Source organism: Typopeltis vanoorti, chromosome 2 (genome assembly GCF_054136105.1).
Source record: "Typopeltis vanoorti isolate ZY-2024b chromosome 2, IOZ_Tvanoo_1.0, whole genome shotgun sequence".
NCBI classification, from domain to species: domain Eukaryota; kingdom Metazoa; phylum Arthropoda; class Arachnida; order Uropygi; family Thelyphonidae; genus Typopeltis; species Typopeltis vanoorti.
The window spans coordinates 158,063,385-158,080,989 of NC_143550.1; the positions used below are offsets into that span (position 1 = coordinate 158,063,385).

The following is a 17,605-nucleotide window of genomic DNA, read 5'->3' on the forward strand; positions in this document are numbered from 1 at the left end:
AGTTATAGGGAATGTTGTTATGGCAGTTTCACATATGGAATTCAGTTGAAGAGAGTTAGCATTTCAACTCAATTGTCGACTATGGTTTTATCTTTCAGTTGCACGATCTTTTGATAATACTGCACCAATCAGATGCACATCTTAATATGCACGCCATTGCTGTTTCATGTTAGGCTTGATTAGTGTAAAGTGAGAAAAGTCACAAAACAGAAAAATGTTCCGGGGCCAGGCCTGGGAGAGCCCTGGCTGAATTTAACCACTGATGTTCATTTAGTGTTAATTTTAATTTGAAAGTGAATAAATTAAATTTAATTAGTGGATTATTTACTAAATAGAAGAATTGCTCTAATATTAAAATTTAACAACAAAAAAAATTTGAAAGAGAAAACTTAAAATTAATTCTATCCTTCATTTTTTTTTTAAATAGAGTGTTTTTTTTTTCTTGTTTAGTGAAGCCTCAGTTTACTCAAACACTATCAGATAAGACTGTTAAATCTGGTACTACTGATATTGAATTTTCAGTACAAGTTGAAGGCAAACCTCAACCATCAGTTAAATGGTGAGCATAATCAAAGATATTTAACATACATGAATAATGGTATTTATGCTTATAAAAGTGTTAAGCTGTTTTTAATTAAAGCTTACCTGATTATTTGAATTATTTCAATTGTGTATTTATTATTATTATTAATAATAATAGTAGTAGTAGTATCATTACTGTTAACATACGAACTCCATGAAGTCAAAGACTTTGTGGAAGGCCCTCACTATCATTTACAGTGTTCATAAAAATGTTTCAAAGTTTTCACTGTTTTTTTCTGCATTACTATACTTTCAGGTAGTGCCTTCCATTCCACCATTTCTCCTTGCAGAAACCTCTATCCACCTGGTCACACCCTTCATATATAACTCATTCCATCTATGTCTCCCTTTTATGTTATGAAATGTTGGGTATACCCAAGATTTCAGAGACTAAGCACAATCCTAGTTTCTCTTCTCTGGACTATTTCCACAGTATCCTCATTTTTTCAAAAAAAAAAAAAAGGTCACTAAATATGCATAGATTCAGATTTGGTCCCATGGCCTTTATCATCTCATGATCTTATATATCATCTCCTTATCCTGCCATAATCCATTATGCCATCCTCATAATTCAAGTAAACGTCCTCTAAATTTCAAGTACTTGTCTACCGTCTCTCTCGTATCTCCTGCTTCATTCAGTACACATTACCAATCGTACTGTCTATATCCAATTCCCATGGGGCTTGCGACTTGCAGGCACAGGCATGGCTAACCCGGGGTCCCAGAGCTAAGTATGGTCTATTTCAAAGCTTTTGGTCATACTTTTCTCTAACTCTTCCACTTTCTGCTTCTACCCTCATACTAACATTCTTCCTAATGAGGATTCTTTACTTAAAACTTTCTGTCTGTCTCTTTTCTTGCTTACTAACCTCAGGAGGAGGAGGTCCTCCATTCTCCCTGAAGCTATTAAAGTACTCGAGGGCTAGGGGTGTTTCCTCCTCTTTCAACTAACACTAATAGTGGGCAGCAGTGCTACTTGTATTAACCTCCTGTAGCATACATGTTACAATACTGCGATGTGGAAGGCAAGGGGGGAACCACCACATTACATTCCCAAGTAAAAGCGCAATGGAAGTTAAAAATGAAATCAAGATTGGCGATGGAGCCTTCACTGAAGGAGTCATGCCTGGCAGGAGAAGTAACCGGGTTTCTCAGGTTGACTGCCAACGAAATCCTGGTACTTATTCAAAAATGAAGACAAGAAATAAGCTGAATATTGGAACATGGAATGCAAGAACACTGTTAGAACCAGGTAAAATAGAAAATGTGAAAAAAGAAATAGAAAGACTTGAAATAGACATTCTGGGCATTAGTGAGACGAGATGGAAGGGACAGGGTGATTTCTGGAGTGGAGAATTTTGGATAATATATTCAGGACAAAAGAAGGGCAAGTCAGGTGTTGCAATAATGCTTCATAAAAAAGTTGGAAAGTTACTACAATAATTAACTATAGTGACAGAATCATGGCGATAAGCATTCAAAACGAACCAGTAAACCTCAATATTATAATGGTCTACATGCCAACATCACAACATAGTGATGAAGAAATAGAAGAAATTTATGAACAAATAGAAGAAATCTGGAGCAGCTTTAAAGACAGAGACAATACATTAATAATGGGAGATTGGAATGCTATAGTGGGAGAAGAGAGCAATGATAATGTTTCAGGAAGATTTGGTCTTGGACGTAGGAATGAAGAGGAAAGCAATTAATAGAATTTTGTACACAAAAACAGTTTGTTATAGCAAATACACTATTTCAAGTTCCAAAAAGAAGACGATACACCTGGAAAGTGCCTGGGAATTCAAATAGATATCAAATAGATTATATATTGGTCAAGAAAAGATACAGAAACCAAATAAAAAATTGCAAAAGCTATCCAGGTGCTGACATTAGTAGTGACCATAACCTTGTCTTAATGAAAACAGAACTGAAACATAGGAAACAAATACAAAGATACAAACCAATAAGATGGAAACTTGAAAAATTAAAGAGTAAAGAAGTAAAGAGAGGATACCAAGAGGTAACTGATCATAACATTCCAGAAAACATAAATAGTCAGAATAATATTGAAAACCAATGGAATATGATTAAAGAGTTAATTACAAATTCATCAAATCAATTATTGAAAAATGCAGAAAAAGAAAAAAGAAAACATTGGATAACAGATGAAATACTTGGCCTTATGGATGAAAGAAGAAAATATAAAAATGCTGTTAAAGAAGAAGATGTGGCCAAATACAAATATCTTAAAAATCAAATTACAAGAAAATGTAGACAAACCAAAAGAGAATACCTGGAAGAACAGTGTAATAACATAGATGAATTATTTAAAAAAGAAAACATAGGGAAAGACTATAAAGAAATTAACAAACTGACTTTCAAATTTAATAAGAACAGCAAAAACAATGCCATCAAAGATGAAAATGGAAAATTACTAATAGAATCTGAGGATATATTAATGGAATGGAAGAATTATCTTGAAAATCTCTATAATGGTGACGAACTTGATGTTGATATCAGCATAGAAAATCAAAATGAAGATAATCTAGGACCCCAATAATGCAAGAAGAATTTGATAAAGCACTGTCCAAAATGAGTAAGCGAAAAAGTAAGGGAAAAACTGCTACAAAATCTAGGTGATGAGACAAAAAAAACCTTACTCTATCAATTAATAGCCCAAATCCATGATAGAGGAAATACCAAAGGAGTTTATGAAATCAACCATAATACCAATGCCAAAAAAGAATAATGCAAACAAATGCAGCCAATTTAGAACAATAGCTTTAATTCCACATGTTAGCAAAATTCTGCTAAAATTAATTCAAAATAGAATTTATTCAAAAATAGATTGTCTATTGGATGAAGACCAATTTGGATTCAGAAAGAATAAAGGAACAAGAGAGGCAATACTCCATTTAAGAACAATAATAGAGAGAAGATTAGACCTTAGTCAAAATACTTACATTTGCTTCCTTGATTTAGAGAAAGCGTTTGATAAAGTAAACCAGCAAATACTCCTAAATTGTCTAACTAATATCGGCATAGATTTGAGGGACAGGAAAATAATTTATCAAATTTACAAAAATCAAATTGGACGGATTAAAATCAATGATAAGGAGAAAATAATAAATATCAGGAGTGGAGTAAGACAAGGATGTATACTTTCACCACTTTTATTTAATTTATATATTGAAAAGGCCATTCAGGAAACTAAAGATAAAATAAATAGTGGCATAAAGATAAATGGTGAGCAAGTCATGTGTATAAGATTTGCTGGTGACATAGCCCTTGTAGCAGAAAACAGAAGAACGTTAAAAACAATGCTAGAATTACTATATAATAACCTTGAAAAATATAAAATGAAAATCAACACAGATAAGACTAAAATAATTGTTACAGGCAAAATCCCTATCAATACAGAGCATATAGACTATATGCTCTGTATGTCTATATCATGTATGTATCTGTATGTCTCTGTATGTCTATATACCATCTAGTGAAAAGCTTTAAATATTTAGGTAGCCTAATTACAGAAGATGGCAGAACAAGAGAAGACATAAGATCAAGAATAAACAATGCAAAAGCCCAATTCTCTAAGATGAAAAGCATTTTAACAGGCAACCTCAATCTACAATTGAAAAAAAAATTAGTAGACATTGATATGGAGCATTGCACTGTATGGATGCGAAACTTGGATTCTAGGCAGAGAAGATGTAAGAAGATTGGAGGCTTTTGAAATGCGGTGTTGGCATCGCATGAACAAAATAAAATGGACAGAAAAAAAATCAAACCAACAAGTCCTGAGAGAGATAAACGAAACAAGAACTCTAATAAAATTGATCAAAATTAGAAGGGATTGGTGGTTTGGACATATACTTCGACATGATGGACTTGTGAGAAGAATAACTGAAGGTTTCTTGAAGAATAAAAGCTTTCTTGACCAAGTCAAAGACAGCACAGGTTTGAGGAGTTACCAGGAGGTTAAGAAGAAAGCCAATGACAGAGTGGAATGGAGGAAATTGCTGCTGAGCTACCCAAGACTGATGCAACTGATGATGATGATATCCAATCCTTGCTTTTTAAATTTCTGATCCGTTTGAATTGGGAGCAACTTATAAATGAGATTAAGAAAAGATATGATAGGCATTTTGCAAATAATGATTATGTGGATCTCTTGCAATGTATCTTTGGACTCCACTGAAATGCTTAGATCATAATAATAGCAGTGGAAATGAGAAACGTTTATTATCACACATATAATTAAATGATATTATTGCATTTTGTGTTATAACTTCAACAAATACATTCACTTTTACAATTATTATTATTATTATTATTATTAGGAGACTTCCAGGGAGTCAGGAACATATTGAGGGAGGCCATACTATTCACACTAGCTGTCATACCTTTTCTTGAAGTCATTCACACTACTTGCACATATGACAACAAACGGCAATCCATTCCAATCATGCACTACTTTAGTGCATGATTGGAATGGATTGGAGAGAAAAATCTGCCCTTAATCCCCCCCTTCTTGATGGCATTATTCTCAACTTTCATGGATGCCCTCGCATCCTTTTCCCACCCTCCATAAAATGAGAAATTCCATCTACTAAAATTCTGTATAACCCTTTTTGTTGGAAGTTTTTCCACTTGGTTATACTATAAATTAAAGATACCAAGAAATTATATACTTGGTTTAATCCTTTATCAAAGTGTAAGCAAACAAGTTTGCACCTGAACTATTTTCAGGACTGGGCAACTCGTATAAAGAAGCTAACGATTTCACATCACTTGCCTTAGTATCCCATAATGCAAAATACATCTCCTTGCAGAAATAGTTCAGGCACAAACTTGTTTGTTTATATTTGGATAAAGGATTAAACCAAGTATATAATTTCTTGGTATCTTTAATTTATAGTATAACCAAGTCAAAAAACTTCCAACAACTTTCTCTAATCCAGAGTGTTTAAGGTGTGACACCTTTTGGCTACTCATATATAAAAATATGACTTCTGCATTACTTCAACCTTAGTATCACTTCTAGGTCTGGCTCCCACTGGAGAGACCTCAATAAAAGTCAAAACTGGTCTGGCTAGTGACCCTTCCCATAATGCATAGCATTATACATGTCTGCAAGGAGATGTGCTTTGCATTAAGGCATGTGATGTGAAGTCATTAGCATCTTTATACAAGTTTCCCCAGTCCTGAAAATAGTTCAGGTGTCATTCTATAACATTTTATATCTGATATCATTTTTGAAACTCTCTCTCTCTCTCTCTCTCCACTGTATCAGAATCAACATGGAGACCAGGCATGTGCAGTCCAAGTGAGGTCTTATCAAGGCCTTGTAAAGAGGCCAAATGACTTTCTTATCTTTACATATCAAGGTTTGTTTCAATATATTCATTATTCTCTGAGTTGTATTTACAATTTTTGCTACATGACCCTTCAACTTCCTGTCTACTAAAACTCCAAGATCCCTAGCCTCATCAGTTTCTTCAACCATAATCCCACAAATATAATATGACATTGGATATCTAATCACACCAAAGTGTATGACTTTACATTTGTTAACATTGAAATGACAGTCATTTTCTCATGCCCACAATTCCAGCATATTCAAATCATTCTGCTAGTACTGAATATCAGCAACACTCCTGATTACCATACCTATCTTTGAATCATCAGGAAATAGCTGTATGTCACATGTCAAATCCTTCCCAGTTATTATTGTACAAATTGAATAGCAATTGACCAAATCAATCCTTCCCAATGTCATTAATGTACAGATTGAATAGCAATTGACCAAGGACTGATCCTAGAGGCACAGCACTGGTTACGTTGAATCTTACAGATTCACGCCCCCATATATCACTTTTTGATATCTGTCAGTCAGCCATCCTCTTATCCATGCCAATAGTTTATAATCCAATCCCATTTTCTCCAATTTATGCAAAAGTATTCCATGCTGTATTCTGTCAAAAGCCTTAGCAAAATCAAAAAGTATCACGGTGTCTCAATTCTCCATGTCTATCTCAGTGGTAACATTATTATACAATGTGAGTAAGTTGCTAAAACATGACCTTCCCTTACTAAACCCATTCTGTTCATTGCAAAGTAGAGATTCTCTGTCAACTCATTTCTGAATGCGAGCCCTAACCAACTTTTCCAAAATATTCACCACCACCACCACTCCTGAGATACTGATTGGTCAATAGTTGGATACATAGGTCTGTGCACCACCCTCGTGCAATGGGCTTACCATACATTCTTTCCGCTCCTGTGGAATCTTCCCTCTTCTGAGACTCAAATTATATAGCCTGGTCAAGGGAATAGCCAATTCAGCTGAAGAATGTTTTAGCATCTGTGCTGATATCCCATCATTTCATATCGCAGAATTCTTATTCAGTTTGTTGCACAAACTGAATAAGAATTGTGGTGATAATAATAATGATAAAATAAAAAAAAATAATAATGTTGTTAGCAGAAAGTAGTTAATATTACTATTTCCATATGCATATGTTTGAGGATGTGATTAAGATATGCAGTGCTTGCTATTAGAAAATAGTTGCAATAAGTGAAATGCTTGGATGAGAAAGACATCTTGACAGGAATAGAAATGGGGGATATGATATTTTTCATGAAGGTAAGAAAGGCAAGAATGGAGGGGGGGAATACTGCTGATGATAGCAGGGAATTATGTCTGCTCAAGATTGAGATACAAGAAGAAAAGTGGCAGTGTTTTAAAGCAGTATGGCAGAAGTTGATAGAATGAGATATTTGGTGCGGCGTTGCTGCAAGACTGGGAATGTGGAAGGTGGACACAAAGTGAAGAGTGATCATTATGGGTGATTTCAATTATAGTAATATTGATTAGAATGAAGTGATAGCATCAGAGAATAAGGAGAATGACTTTCTCGAGTTATTAAGAGACAACAATTTTAGTATGTAATTGAAGGTACATGAGGGTTAAGAGTTTTAGATCTGATTATATCATCGGAGGATGTGATTGCGAATGGAGTGTCTAATCTTCCTCTGGTTAGTGAGAGTGAATATGAAGTGATCATTGAGTTGTAGCCAGTCACATGAAAACTTCTATGAAGAAGGGACATTTCCTCCACAGTGCCCTCCAAGAAGGCACTGTGGAGGAAATGAATGTTGGCAATAATTAGTTAAATGAAGAGTACAAACATCAGTTCAGGAAGGTGACTCATTTGATAAAAGCAGCAAAAGTGCAGTATGAGAAGAATTAGCCAATCAAGGTAAAAAAATTCCTAGTGAGTTCTTTCGATATGTGGCAAATAGAAGAAAAAATGACTATAGGAGTTATGATGCTAGTTGATGAATTTACAACATTACACTGGCTATCAGTGTAATGTTGTAAATTCAAGATCTTGAAATTTGGTAGGCAAAGTTAGGATCCAGAGTATACAAAGATTTGGAAGTGATGGTGGATAGAGACTAGGATAAAATATTTCATACAGTAGAGGAAGTCAAGGATAGAACTAGAGGCTATTCGTGGAAGTTTAGAGATCATATTCCTAAAATTGTAAGAACATCCCAACGGATTATGGTAACAATGAGAAGAACATGCAGAAGCAAGGAGGTTATGGGCCCCTTATACAAGGCTTTGATTAGGCTACATCTGGATTAGTGTGTGTGTAGATTTGATTGCCTGATTTTCATTGGAATGGATGTATTGAGAGGGTCTGGAGAAGGTTTACTATGTCAGTTTCAGGTATGTGGAATGTCAGATATGAGGAAATGCAACTTACAGAGGCTTGCAAACAGAAGAAGAAGATGAGTTATGATTGAGACATATAAGATGGTGAGGGGTTGTTACCAGATTAATGTGGACGAGATATTTCATACACTAGAGAGATTCAAGGGCAGAACTAGAGGCCATCCCTGGAAGCTATATAAGGAGGGTGAGAAGAAGGTTCTTTGCATGGAAAGTGATTGGTGAGTGGAATGCATTGCCTGAACATGTAGTGAATGCAGAAAAACTGTGGATGCATTTAAGGCATAGTTTGATGGGTTTTTTTTTTTTTTTTTTTTTTTTTTTTTTTTTTTTTTTTTGTAAGAGAGTATAGACCATCTGTGATTCGTCTTTTGATCCTATGGAGTTCAGATATTATTAATAATAATAATAATAATTAATTTCTCTTCTATTCCATATAAATTTATTCATTTGGTTTCCCCACCATACTACCAAGTTATTTGCTTATTCTGTCATCTGTTTCCATATTCAATTTGTTTTTTTTTCTAAAACTTACCTGAATAAGTGCAGTATTTGTTTGCTTGTTTGTTTTCTAGGTTCTTCGTTGCGAAAGTAGTTGTTTTCCATCTTTTTTTCTGTTTTCATAGGTTTGTTTTTTTATTGCTACAGTGATTCAATTTAGTTTTAGATACCTGAAGACTTGTCCTGGATTTATTTCCAGAGAAGAATATAACCTGCATAGAGTAAAGAATGAGTTAAATATCTCTGATTTTTGTTATTGGGTTTAATGCCCCTTTATAATGTGATTCTCATAAATGCTGAATGAGACTGGATCTATAGTGTGCAGTCTTCTCTTACATTTTACATCAGATCATCATTATCGTCATCCTGTAACTCCTTCAATTCTAACTCTCTGTATTATAGAGGGAGAATCTCCACTTAAATATATGCTATGCATTGCCCTATATCATCCCGTTTACACCATATTATTGTAGTGCTATAAAGGACATTTCTCTGTGCATCTTGTCACATACCTTTACCATGTCTGTAAAACTTAATTACAGATCCTTTATTATATTCACATGATTTAATGTTTCAGTTATCAGAAAACAAGACTGATTCTGAGAACATCTTTTGCATTTGAACCCAACATGTTCTTCTCCAAGTTTCTCTTTCTTTCACAGTTTTGAATCCTCTTATCTTGTCCCCTTATATGAATCATGCCTGAAATTCTCAGAGAGAGAGAGAGAGAGAGAGAGAGAAATTCCTCTGTGATTCACATATTCAGTATTATTTCTCTTTTTATAGATAAGTACTAATGGTGGTACAAAAGTTCTACAGTTCTTACCATGAACAATTCAGAAGGCTTAGTAAGAAAAAATTCCAGATAACCAGAGTTACTAAGCCTTCTGAATTTGGTACAACTTTTTTACAAATTATGTAGAAATGTAGAACTTTTGTACTTCCATTAGTGCATTTCTGGTCACAATTTATCTACTTCCCTGTATTTCACATATTTGATGATTTTTTCCTACTTGAGTATTGACATGTACTCCTGAATGCATTCCTCTTGAATATTTTCTGCTACAGTTCTATCACTGCTTATCATATTTATTAATTGTTGACAAAAATTATGCCAGACATCCAGAATATCTTTTTTCTTCAGCTTTAATTACCCTTATCATTTCTGATTCCTTTATACTGCACTCTTTTCTCTATTTCCAAACATTTTCAATAGTCTGCCACACCATATATCTTGCCACTTTGCCTATTTATTCCTATTTATATGCCTATTTATTCTGGTGTCTGTGTAGCTCTCTGGAAATGGCATTTGCTTCCATAGTGCTATAAATCTCCAGAAGAAACACCCTTAGAAGTTTGATTCTGGTTGCCAACTAGAGGAAATTTTTCTAAGCCCTTTTTTTTTTTTCAACCAGTTTCCAAGTTAGTTGATCTTTGTCACAAGTTAGTAAGTAATTGTTTTTTTCCCAGAAAGCCATGCTTTTAATTCAGCAAATCAAGAAATTCAACCATAGAACTCACTATTTCAGATGCCATATGCATATTATTGTCAGACAACACTAGATGGTGGCAGTTGTCCAGCATATTCTATTCCCTGGATGTCTATGAAATCATTGATAGCTTTGGGCACACTATTAGTGATGGTTGAGGGTAAATTAGCAGCCCACTGACATGGAAACATTTATTAGGGCTAAAACAACCTAGCCTATTCCCTTTGAGGGAAGAAAAGGCATTAGAGGATTTTATTGTTTATTTATTTTTTCTCTTTATTCTCTGAGGACATCTGTTGACCTGCTTGCCAGTAATCTCAGGCAGCAAGTAAAGGAGAGCATGTGAGGAATGATAGTTTTAGATCTGATCATTTCATCACAGGATGTAATTCTGAATGAGGTTTTGTATATTCCTCCAGTTGGTGAGAGTGATCATGAAGTGATCACTTGGAATGTGGTTAGCCATATGCAGAGTCCTGTGAGTAAAGGATATAAGTGTGGAAGTACAAGGCTGGTGTTTATGGCAAGCTTAGGAGACAGTTGGAGCTGCAGCCTAGAATGAGGAGTTGAGCAGTAAAGAAATAAATGCTGCAGGATCTAATAAAGAATTACATAGCAGCATCACGTGTGTGAATGTATTCCGAAGATCGAAGGGCTGAATAAGGAAGGTATAAAATGGATGAATGATGGGATTAAGCATGAAATCTGGAAGAAGAAAGCACTTTGGAGGCAATACAAGATGAATAATAGCAATAATCAGTTACATGAAGAGTATAAAGAGCAAGCCAGGAGAGTGACTCACTTAATAAGAACAACAAAAGTGCAGTTACTAGCGAAAATTAGGCAAAGAAAAACCCTAGTTATTTTAGATATGTGGCAAGTAGAAGAATGATTTTGGTAAGATGATATTAATGGATGAAAATGGTAGAATGGTAACTGCTGCAGAAGACATTGTTGAGGTATTCAGTGATCAATTTATAAGGGTGTTTCATCCTCTTTAAGGTAGGATCATGAGCAACTTAAGTGTAGAGGACATAGGAGAGGATGGCTTAATTGTGAGTGAGCAGGTGGTATGTGAGGAAATAAATAAACTTGATATCAATAAGGTGATAGGATTTGATGACATATCACCACGTGTTTTAAGAAAACACGTGGTGATATGTTCCAGGAAATTGGCAGTAGCATTGGCATGACTGTTTAATATTAAGAGTCTTATAATGGCACAGGTTCCGAGACTGTGAAAAGAAGCTAAAATTCTTCCACTGCATAAAGGTGGTGATAAGGCTGTAGCTTCAAATTATAGGCCAATCTGTATAGGAATTGTGGTGAAGGTACTGGAGAGGATTCAGAAATGGGTTGACAACAGCAGCATGGGTTTGTTAAGGGGAGATCATGTTTTACTAACTTACTTATATACTATAACAAGGTGACAAATGTCTTGGACAAGGGATATACAGTAGTATACTTTGATTTTGAAAAACTTTTTGATAGACTGCCGCATGATAAGCTGTTAAATAAATTGAAAAGGATGGGATTGGATAACAGACTTCTGAGTTGGATGGGCGACTGGCTGTTAGATAGGTATCAGAAAGTCGTATATGGGGTACAGTATCCCTAAAGAGAAAGGTCACTAGTGGTGTTCTTCAGGGATCAGTTTTGGGACCATTGTTGTTGAGTTTGTATATTAATGATATTGAGATGGGTTTAACTAGTGATATGCAGCTGTTTACAGATGATGCAAAATTTGGGGAGAGCAATGCAGAGTCAAGTAGATGTTATGACTTTACAAGAGGATTTGAATTCACTGCATGAATGGGCAGGTAAGTGGAACTATCAGTTCAATGTTGCAAAGTTTTGAAATTTGGGATGCAAATGATGTGATGCAAAGTATACACTTGGTGGGGGAAACTACAGGAGGTAGAGCTGATAAGAGATATGGGAGTGGTGGTGGACAAGGGCGGCCTGAAATTCAGAGGCTACATTGCACAAGTTGTGAAGACGTCACCTTGGATAATGGCAATGATGCAGAGGGCCCTGATGTGCAGGAATAAAGAGCTTATAAGGCCTTGATCAGTCCTCATATGGATTATTGTGCAAGATTTGGAACAATGTTTTTTCATGGTGATGAGGATATATTAAAAGGGTCCAGAGAAGACATAAAATGGTATGGTCTTTGGAATGTGGAGTATGAGTATAGATTGATAGAATATAAATTGCAAAACATCATGAAGAGGAGGGGTGGGGGATATAATTGAGACATAAGTTAGTCAGGGGTTGTTATCAGGTTGCCATTGAAGAGATTTTTCATAGTGTGGGAGAGGGGTGTAGAACAAGAGGCCATCCCTGGAAACTATATAAGGAGGGTGTGAGCAGAGGAGGGACTGTGTTCTTCCCACAATGAGTCTCTGACTCCCTGGAGATCAGTTGTTACTACTACTACTAATAATAATTTCAATATGATTTCTTCTTCTTTTCCAATATTACTCCTAATTTTTGTAGTCATCCCTCAACTTATGTCCGTTCGAGTTATGTCCTCTTGAAAATACATCCATGATCCCATAAGGGAATAAATAACATTTTTGGCTATACTTTTGGACAAGATACAAGCGAGTGTAAGATAAAGCATGCACAGTGGCAACAGCTCTTTCATCTGCAACCTCCCTCGGCAGTCAGTATGTGTTTTCAACAGTTCTTCTGTCGATTTTGTGTTTGAGAAATGGGTTATTTGTGTATTTATTATTAAATATTTCATGATGTTTTATGCAACATGGCCCCTACACGCACAATCAAAAAACCTTGTGAAGAATCACAGATAAAGAGATGAGCAATTGATCTTGAAATGAAGTTGCAAGCTATAAATCAACATGAAGCTGGTAAACCCATCAATGTGATCGCACATGACTTCGGATGGTCTCATTCTACAGTGATGACTGTTTTGAAAAATAAGGATAAAATTGTAGAGGCTGTGAAAGGATCTGCTTCCATTAAATAAACGATAGTGATGAAGCAATGACAAGGTCCTATTGGTGATATGGATAAGCTACTTGCATCGTGGATAGAGGACTTGAACCAAAAGCACATACCCCTTAGCACTGTGACCATAAAGCACTAAGTCTCTTCAACATGTTGAAGGAGAAAGCAGAACCCAATTATGCAATTATGACTATGAATTCAACGCCTCTTCTGATTGGTTCATGAGATCTGCAAGAGCTGAGAAGGCTGCCAAGGGGAAAATTTGGATTAAATTATTACGGAGGAAAATTATTTGCCCTAGCAAATATTTAATATGGATGAGACGTCCTTGTTTCAGAAAAAAAATGCCTGCGCAGACATTCATCCACAAAAAGCTAAAACCTATATCTAGTTTCAAAGCTCTTAATGCCCGTATTATGATTCTGTTATGGGTATTGTGGCTGGATATAAACTGAAACCATTTGTGATATGGCACAGTGAGAAACCATGAATCTTCAAAAACATTAGGAAGCATACTCCCAGTTTATTTATGAAAGTTTGTAATAGTGGGCCTAGCAAACAATCTGAATCTCAAAGTGAATGATGACGACATAATTCAACTTATAGAAAGTTCCCTTGAAGAGTTGACCAACGAAGAATTGGTTGAACTGGAGGAACAATTGTTGCAAAAGAGGAAAACAAGAAAAGGAAGAGGGAAAAGAGAAACGGGAAGAGGTAGTTAAACAATTTACAATGAAGGGTCTTGCAGAAATGTTCTTTGCAGTTAGCAATGTTAAAATGGCTGAAGACATGGACCCCAATGTTGAATGGTACTTAATAATAGAAACGACAGTGCATAATGCGTTTGCTTGCTATGAACAAATTTATGATGAAAAGTAGAAGAGTAATAACATTGGACATTTTCATCAAAAAACAAAGGTTACACCAGAAGAGCCACAGCATGATCATTCACACAGGGAAGGTAATGAAGATGTGATTGTGGAGGAAGGTTTGGGTGATTATTCTTCTGTTTTATAGTGGCAGTAACACACAATACAGTTTTATAATAAGGTTTAAAAATTTAAATGACAGTATACTTATTAGGGTTAAGTCCCTAACTCCTATAACTCTGTTGATTTAATGTATCGACTTACACCTGACTCGACTTACGTCCTGCTGGATGGAACAGAACCTGGACGTAGGTTGAGGGATGACTGTGCTCGGTGAAGTATTGACTTTTCTATCTTTGTAAAACTATTTCACCACATGTCTCCATGAACTTGTCGGTTAAGTGTTTTTCTTAGTGCCACTCCATATCCAAAGGTTGGTTCTTGCTTTCAAGCACTTTCATTTTTTTAAAATTATATTTGTGTACCTGAGACTACAGCTCACTTCTGAAAGCTGCTTGACTTTGATTCGTTTTAACACTTTCTGAAAATTACAAAAGGAAGTAGTTCATAAGAGGGTAAGAAGTAAGGTTTTTGGAGCTTGGAATGCATTGCCTGATGATGAAAGTGCAAAAGACAGTGGATGAGTTTAAGAAGTAGTATGATAGACTTTGTATTGACCTCCATGATGAGTCTTGTGACTCCATGGAAGTCAAGAAGATAATAATAATAATATTTTCTTTTTAATATGATATTTCTTTTATCCTGCACAGAACTAAATGGTGATCACTTCTGATTTCAAATCCATATATATACTTGTGTTTTTGAGCTACCTTGAAGATATCACTCTGAGCAATAACATAGTAACTGAGACTTTTCTTGTGTCTTCTCTCCATTTGACTTTGTGTACATCTTTATGTTATAACATGGTATTAGTAGCAATTAGTGTGTGTCCTGAACAGAAATCCAGTGAATACTTGCCATTATTATAAGCTTTGCCCTTTTCTCCACATTTTTTGAAAATAGTTCTGTATGTCTGGTATTGATTTCCCAGTCAACTGTTTAGATCTCCAACACAGACCAGGCTATTTTCCTTTTTCTTTATATCATCTGTTAATGACTTAAAAAATTCTTTCACTTCTTTTATAAAAGAACTTTCTTTTGGATCATAGACAAAATTAAGTCGTATTGTTTAATTCCACATTTTGAAATTCCACCTGAGGTCAGATTTCAGATAGTCATCTGAATTTGGGAATTGCAGTTGCAGGAAGTCTGCAAATGAGATTTGTAATTGAATAAATGAGATATACACTCATTTCTAGGATTATATTTTTAATCTGAATAAAGAAGATGCATCAATATATTTCACTGTCTGATATCTGACAGCAAAAAAGGAGATAAGCTATGAAAGTTAACAAAAATAGTTATTTAAAAAGAAAAACATTTCAAGGATGACAGTGCAATTAAACATGTAAGATGTCTAGGTTATTTGCTGGTCATAGCCTATTTTTATGTATAACTTGTAGGTGGTTTTCTAGCATAGAGGAGATCTGATTCACTGTGTAAACAGATGAGAAGCTTCACTGTAATGTAGGCTGAAGCTTTGATTTTTGTTTAGATTGCCACGTGAGCATATAATCATGCTAGACTCTTTGAAAAGAACAGCCAGGATTGGAGGGTATCGTCAGGATAAAGTATCAGAACCAATGTGTTCTCTAATGATATAGGAAGCACGATGTGAATTTGTTTGCGTGATTTATCCTTGTATTTCTGGATGGTATTGCTGAGCTGCCCTCTTAGGTTTCAATAATTCTTTCAGACTAGTCTATATGAGCCATAACTCAGAAATAGATTTTACAAACAAGGATATTTTTGATTTTTTAACGATACTTGTGATATAATGATTAGAAATATATACATGTTTACACAAGAATAATGTTTAATTTGCCAAATATTTCGGTCTGAATATTACAGACCATCTTCAGTGGCTACACAGGAATAGTTTAAAAAAAAAAGTATTCCACCTTGTTTTTTAAAACTATTCCTATGTAGCCACTGAAGATGGTCTGTAATATTCAGACTGAAATATTTGGCAAATTAAACATTATTCTTGTGTAAACGTGTATATATTTCTAAGGATATTTTTGGAAATGAACACTGGCATTTGCAGTAAGGGTTCATTTTAGAACTCTTCACCATCTACTTCTTTATTAATTAAAACATTTAGAAAGGGAAGTTTGTTGTTCAAGACACTTCCAAAGCCTTTTGACTTTGAAGTGTCTTTACTAGCATTTAGGAGATACTAACATCTATATTTTTTAATATAGAATCCATACATTGAAGGAAGTACAGGAAGATGGTTTAATGTTAAATCTGGTGTGAGACAAGGATGTACATTATCCCCTCTATTATTCATTATCGATATGGATCACATTATGAAGGAAAGTGGTATTAAACATGATATCAAAATTGGAGATGTTAATGTCAGCTCTTTGCTTTATGCAGACGATGTTATACTTCTAAATAAATCCGCTACAAGTCTGCAAGATTTGAATAGCTGTTGTAATAGATATGGTATGAAGGTAAACAATAAAAAGACAAAAACAATGAAAATAGGCAGAATCATTGAAAATGTCAACTGTGTTGTGAATGGAGAACCTGTGGAACAAGTAAAACATTTCAGCTATTTAGGCACGATTTTTACTGAAGATGGTAAATTAAATATAGAAATAGACAACAGAATCAGCAAAGCTGGTATGGTGGGAAGTCAATTGAATAAATTCATATGGAATAAGAGAGAAATTAGTCGGAACACTAAATTATCTGTATACAAGACAGTGTTCAAACCAGTTTTAACTTATGGATCTGAGAGTTGGTTCAGAAGTAAAACACTTGACCAAAGACTAGAGACCACAGATATGAGAGTCCTGAGAAAAATTATAGACGTGAACAGATGGCATCAATGGCAGTATCATATTAAAAACGAGGATATTAGGAAAGAACTTGACATTGTCTGCATCCAGGAATGCGTTAGCAGAGCTAATCTCAGGTGGTATGGTCACTTAAACAGAATGGGCGAGGAAAGATTAGCAAAACAAGTGTTCTCTGCCAGGATGGCAGCAAAACGACCCAGAGGAAGACCAAGATATAGGTGGATTGATACGGTACAAAGTGCTTTAGATGATAGAAATATAAGATCTGATAATGTTGGAGTCTTGACAAGTAACAGAGTGATTTGGAGGAAAATTGTAGATAGGAAGTTAGTAATGATGTAATTGTTTTCATGTAGTACTATCATATCCTGTACACCCCTTGAGGGTACATGGCAGGAAGTTGATGATGATGATGAATCCATACATCGGGAAATTCCACTGATATGTGGCAAAGAAATGGAGTACTTTTTTGATGTTTGTGATGGCATGTGTAGGTTTTTTGGTATATAATAA

The 17,605-nt window shown here is 35.0% G+C and overlaps 1 protein-coding gene across 1 annotated transcript in view; it reads left to right on the forward strand.

Annotated features, from left to right (window-relative positions):
* The window catches only part of LOC150109564 (protein Obscurin-like), a 1,271,613-nt gene that overhangs the window by 475,827 nt on the left and 778,181 nt on the right, over positions 1–17,605 (forward strand). The window contains exon 38 of the mRNA XM_090402667.1: positions 451–559. Coding sequence (XP_090258793.1) covers positions 451–559 — 109 coding nt within the window. The remainder of the gene's footprint in view (positions 1–450; positions 560–17,605) is intronic.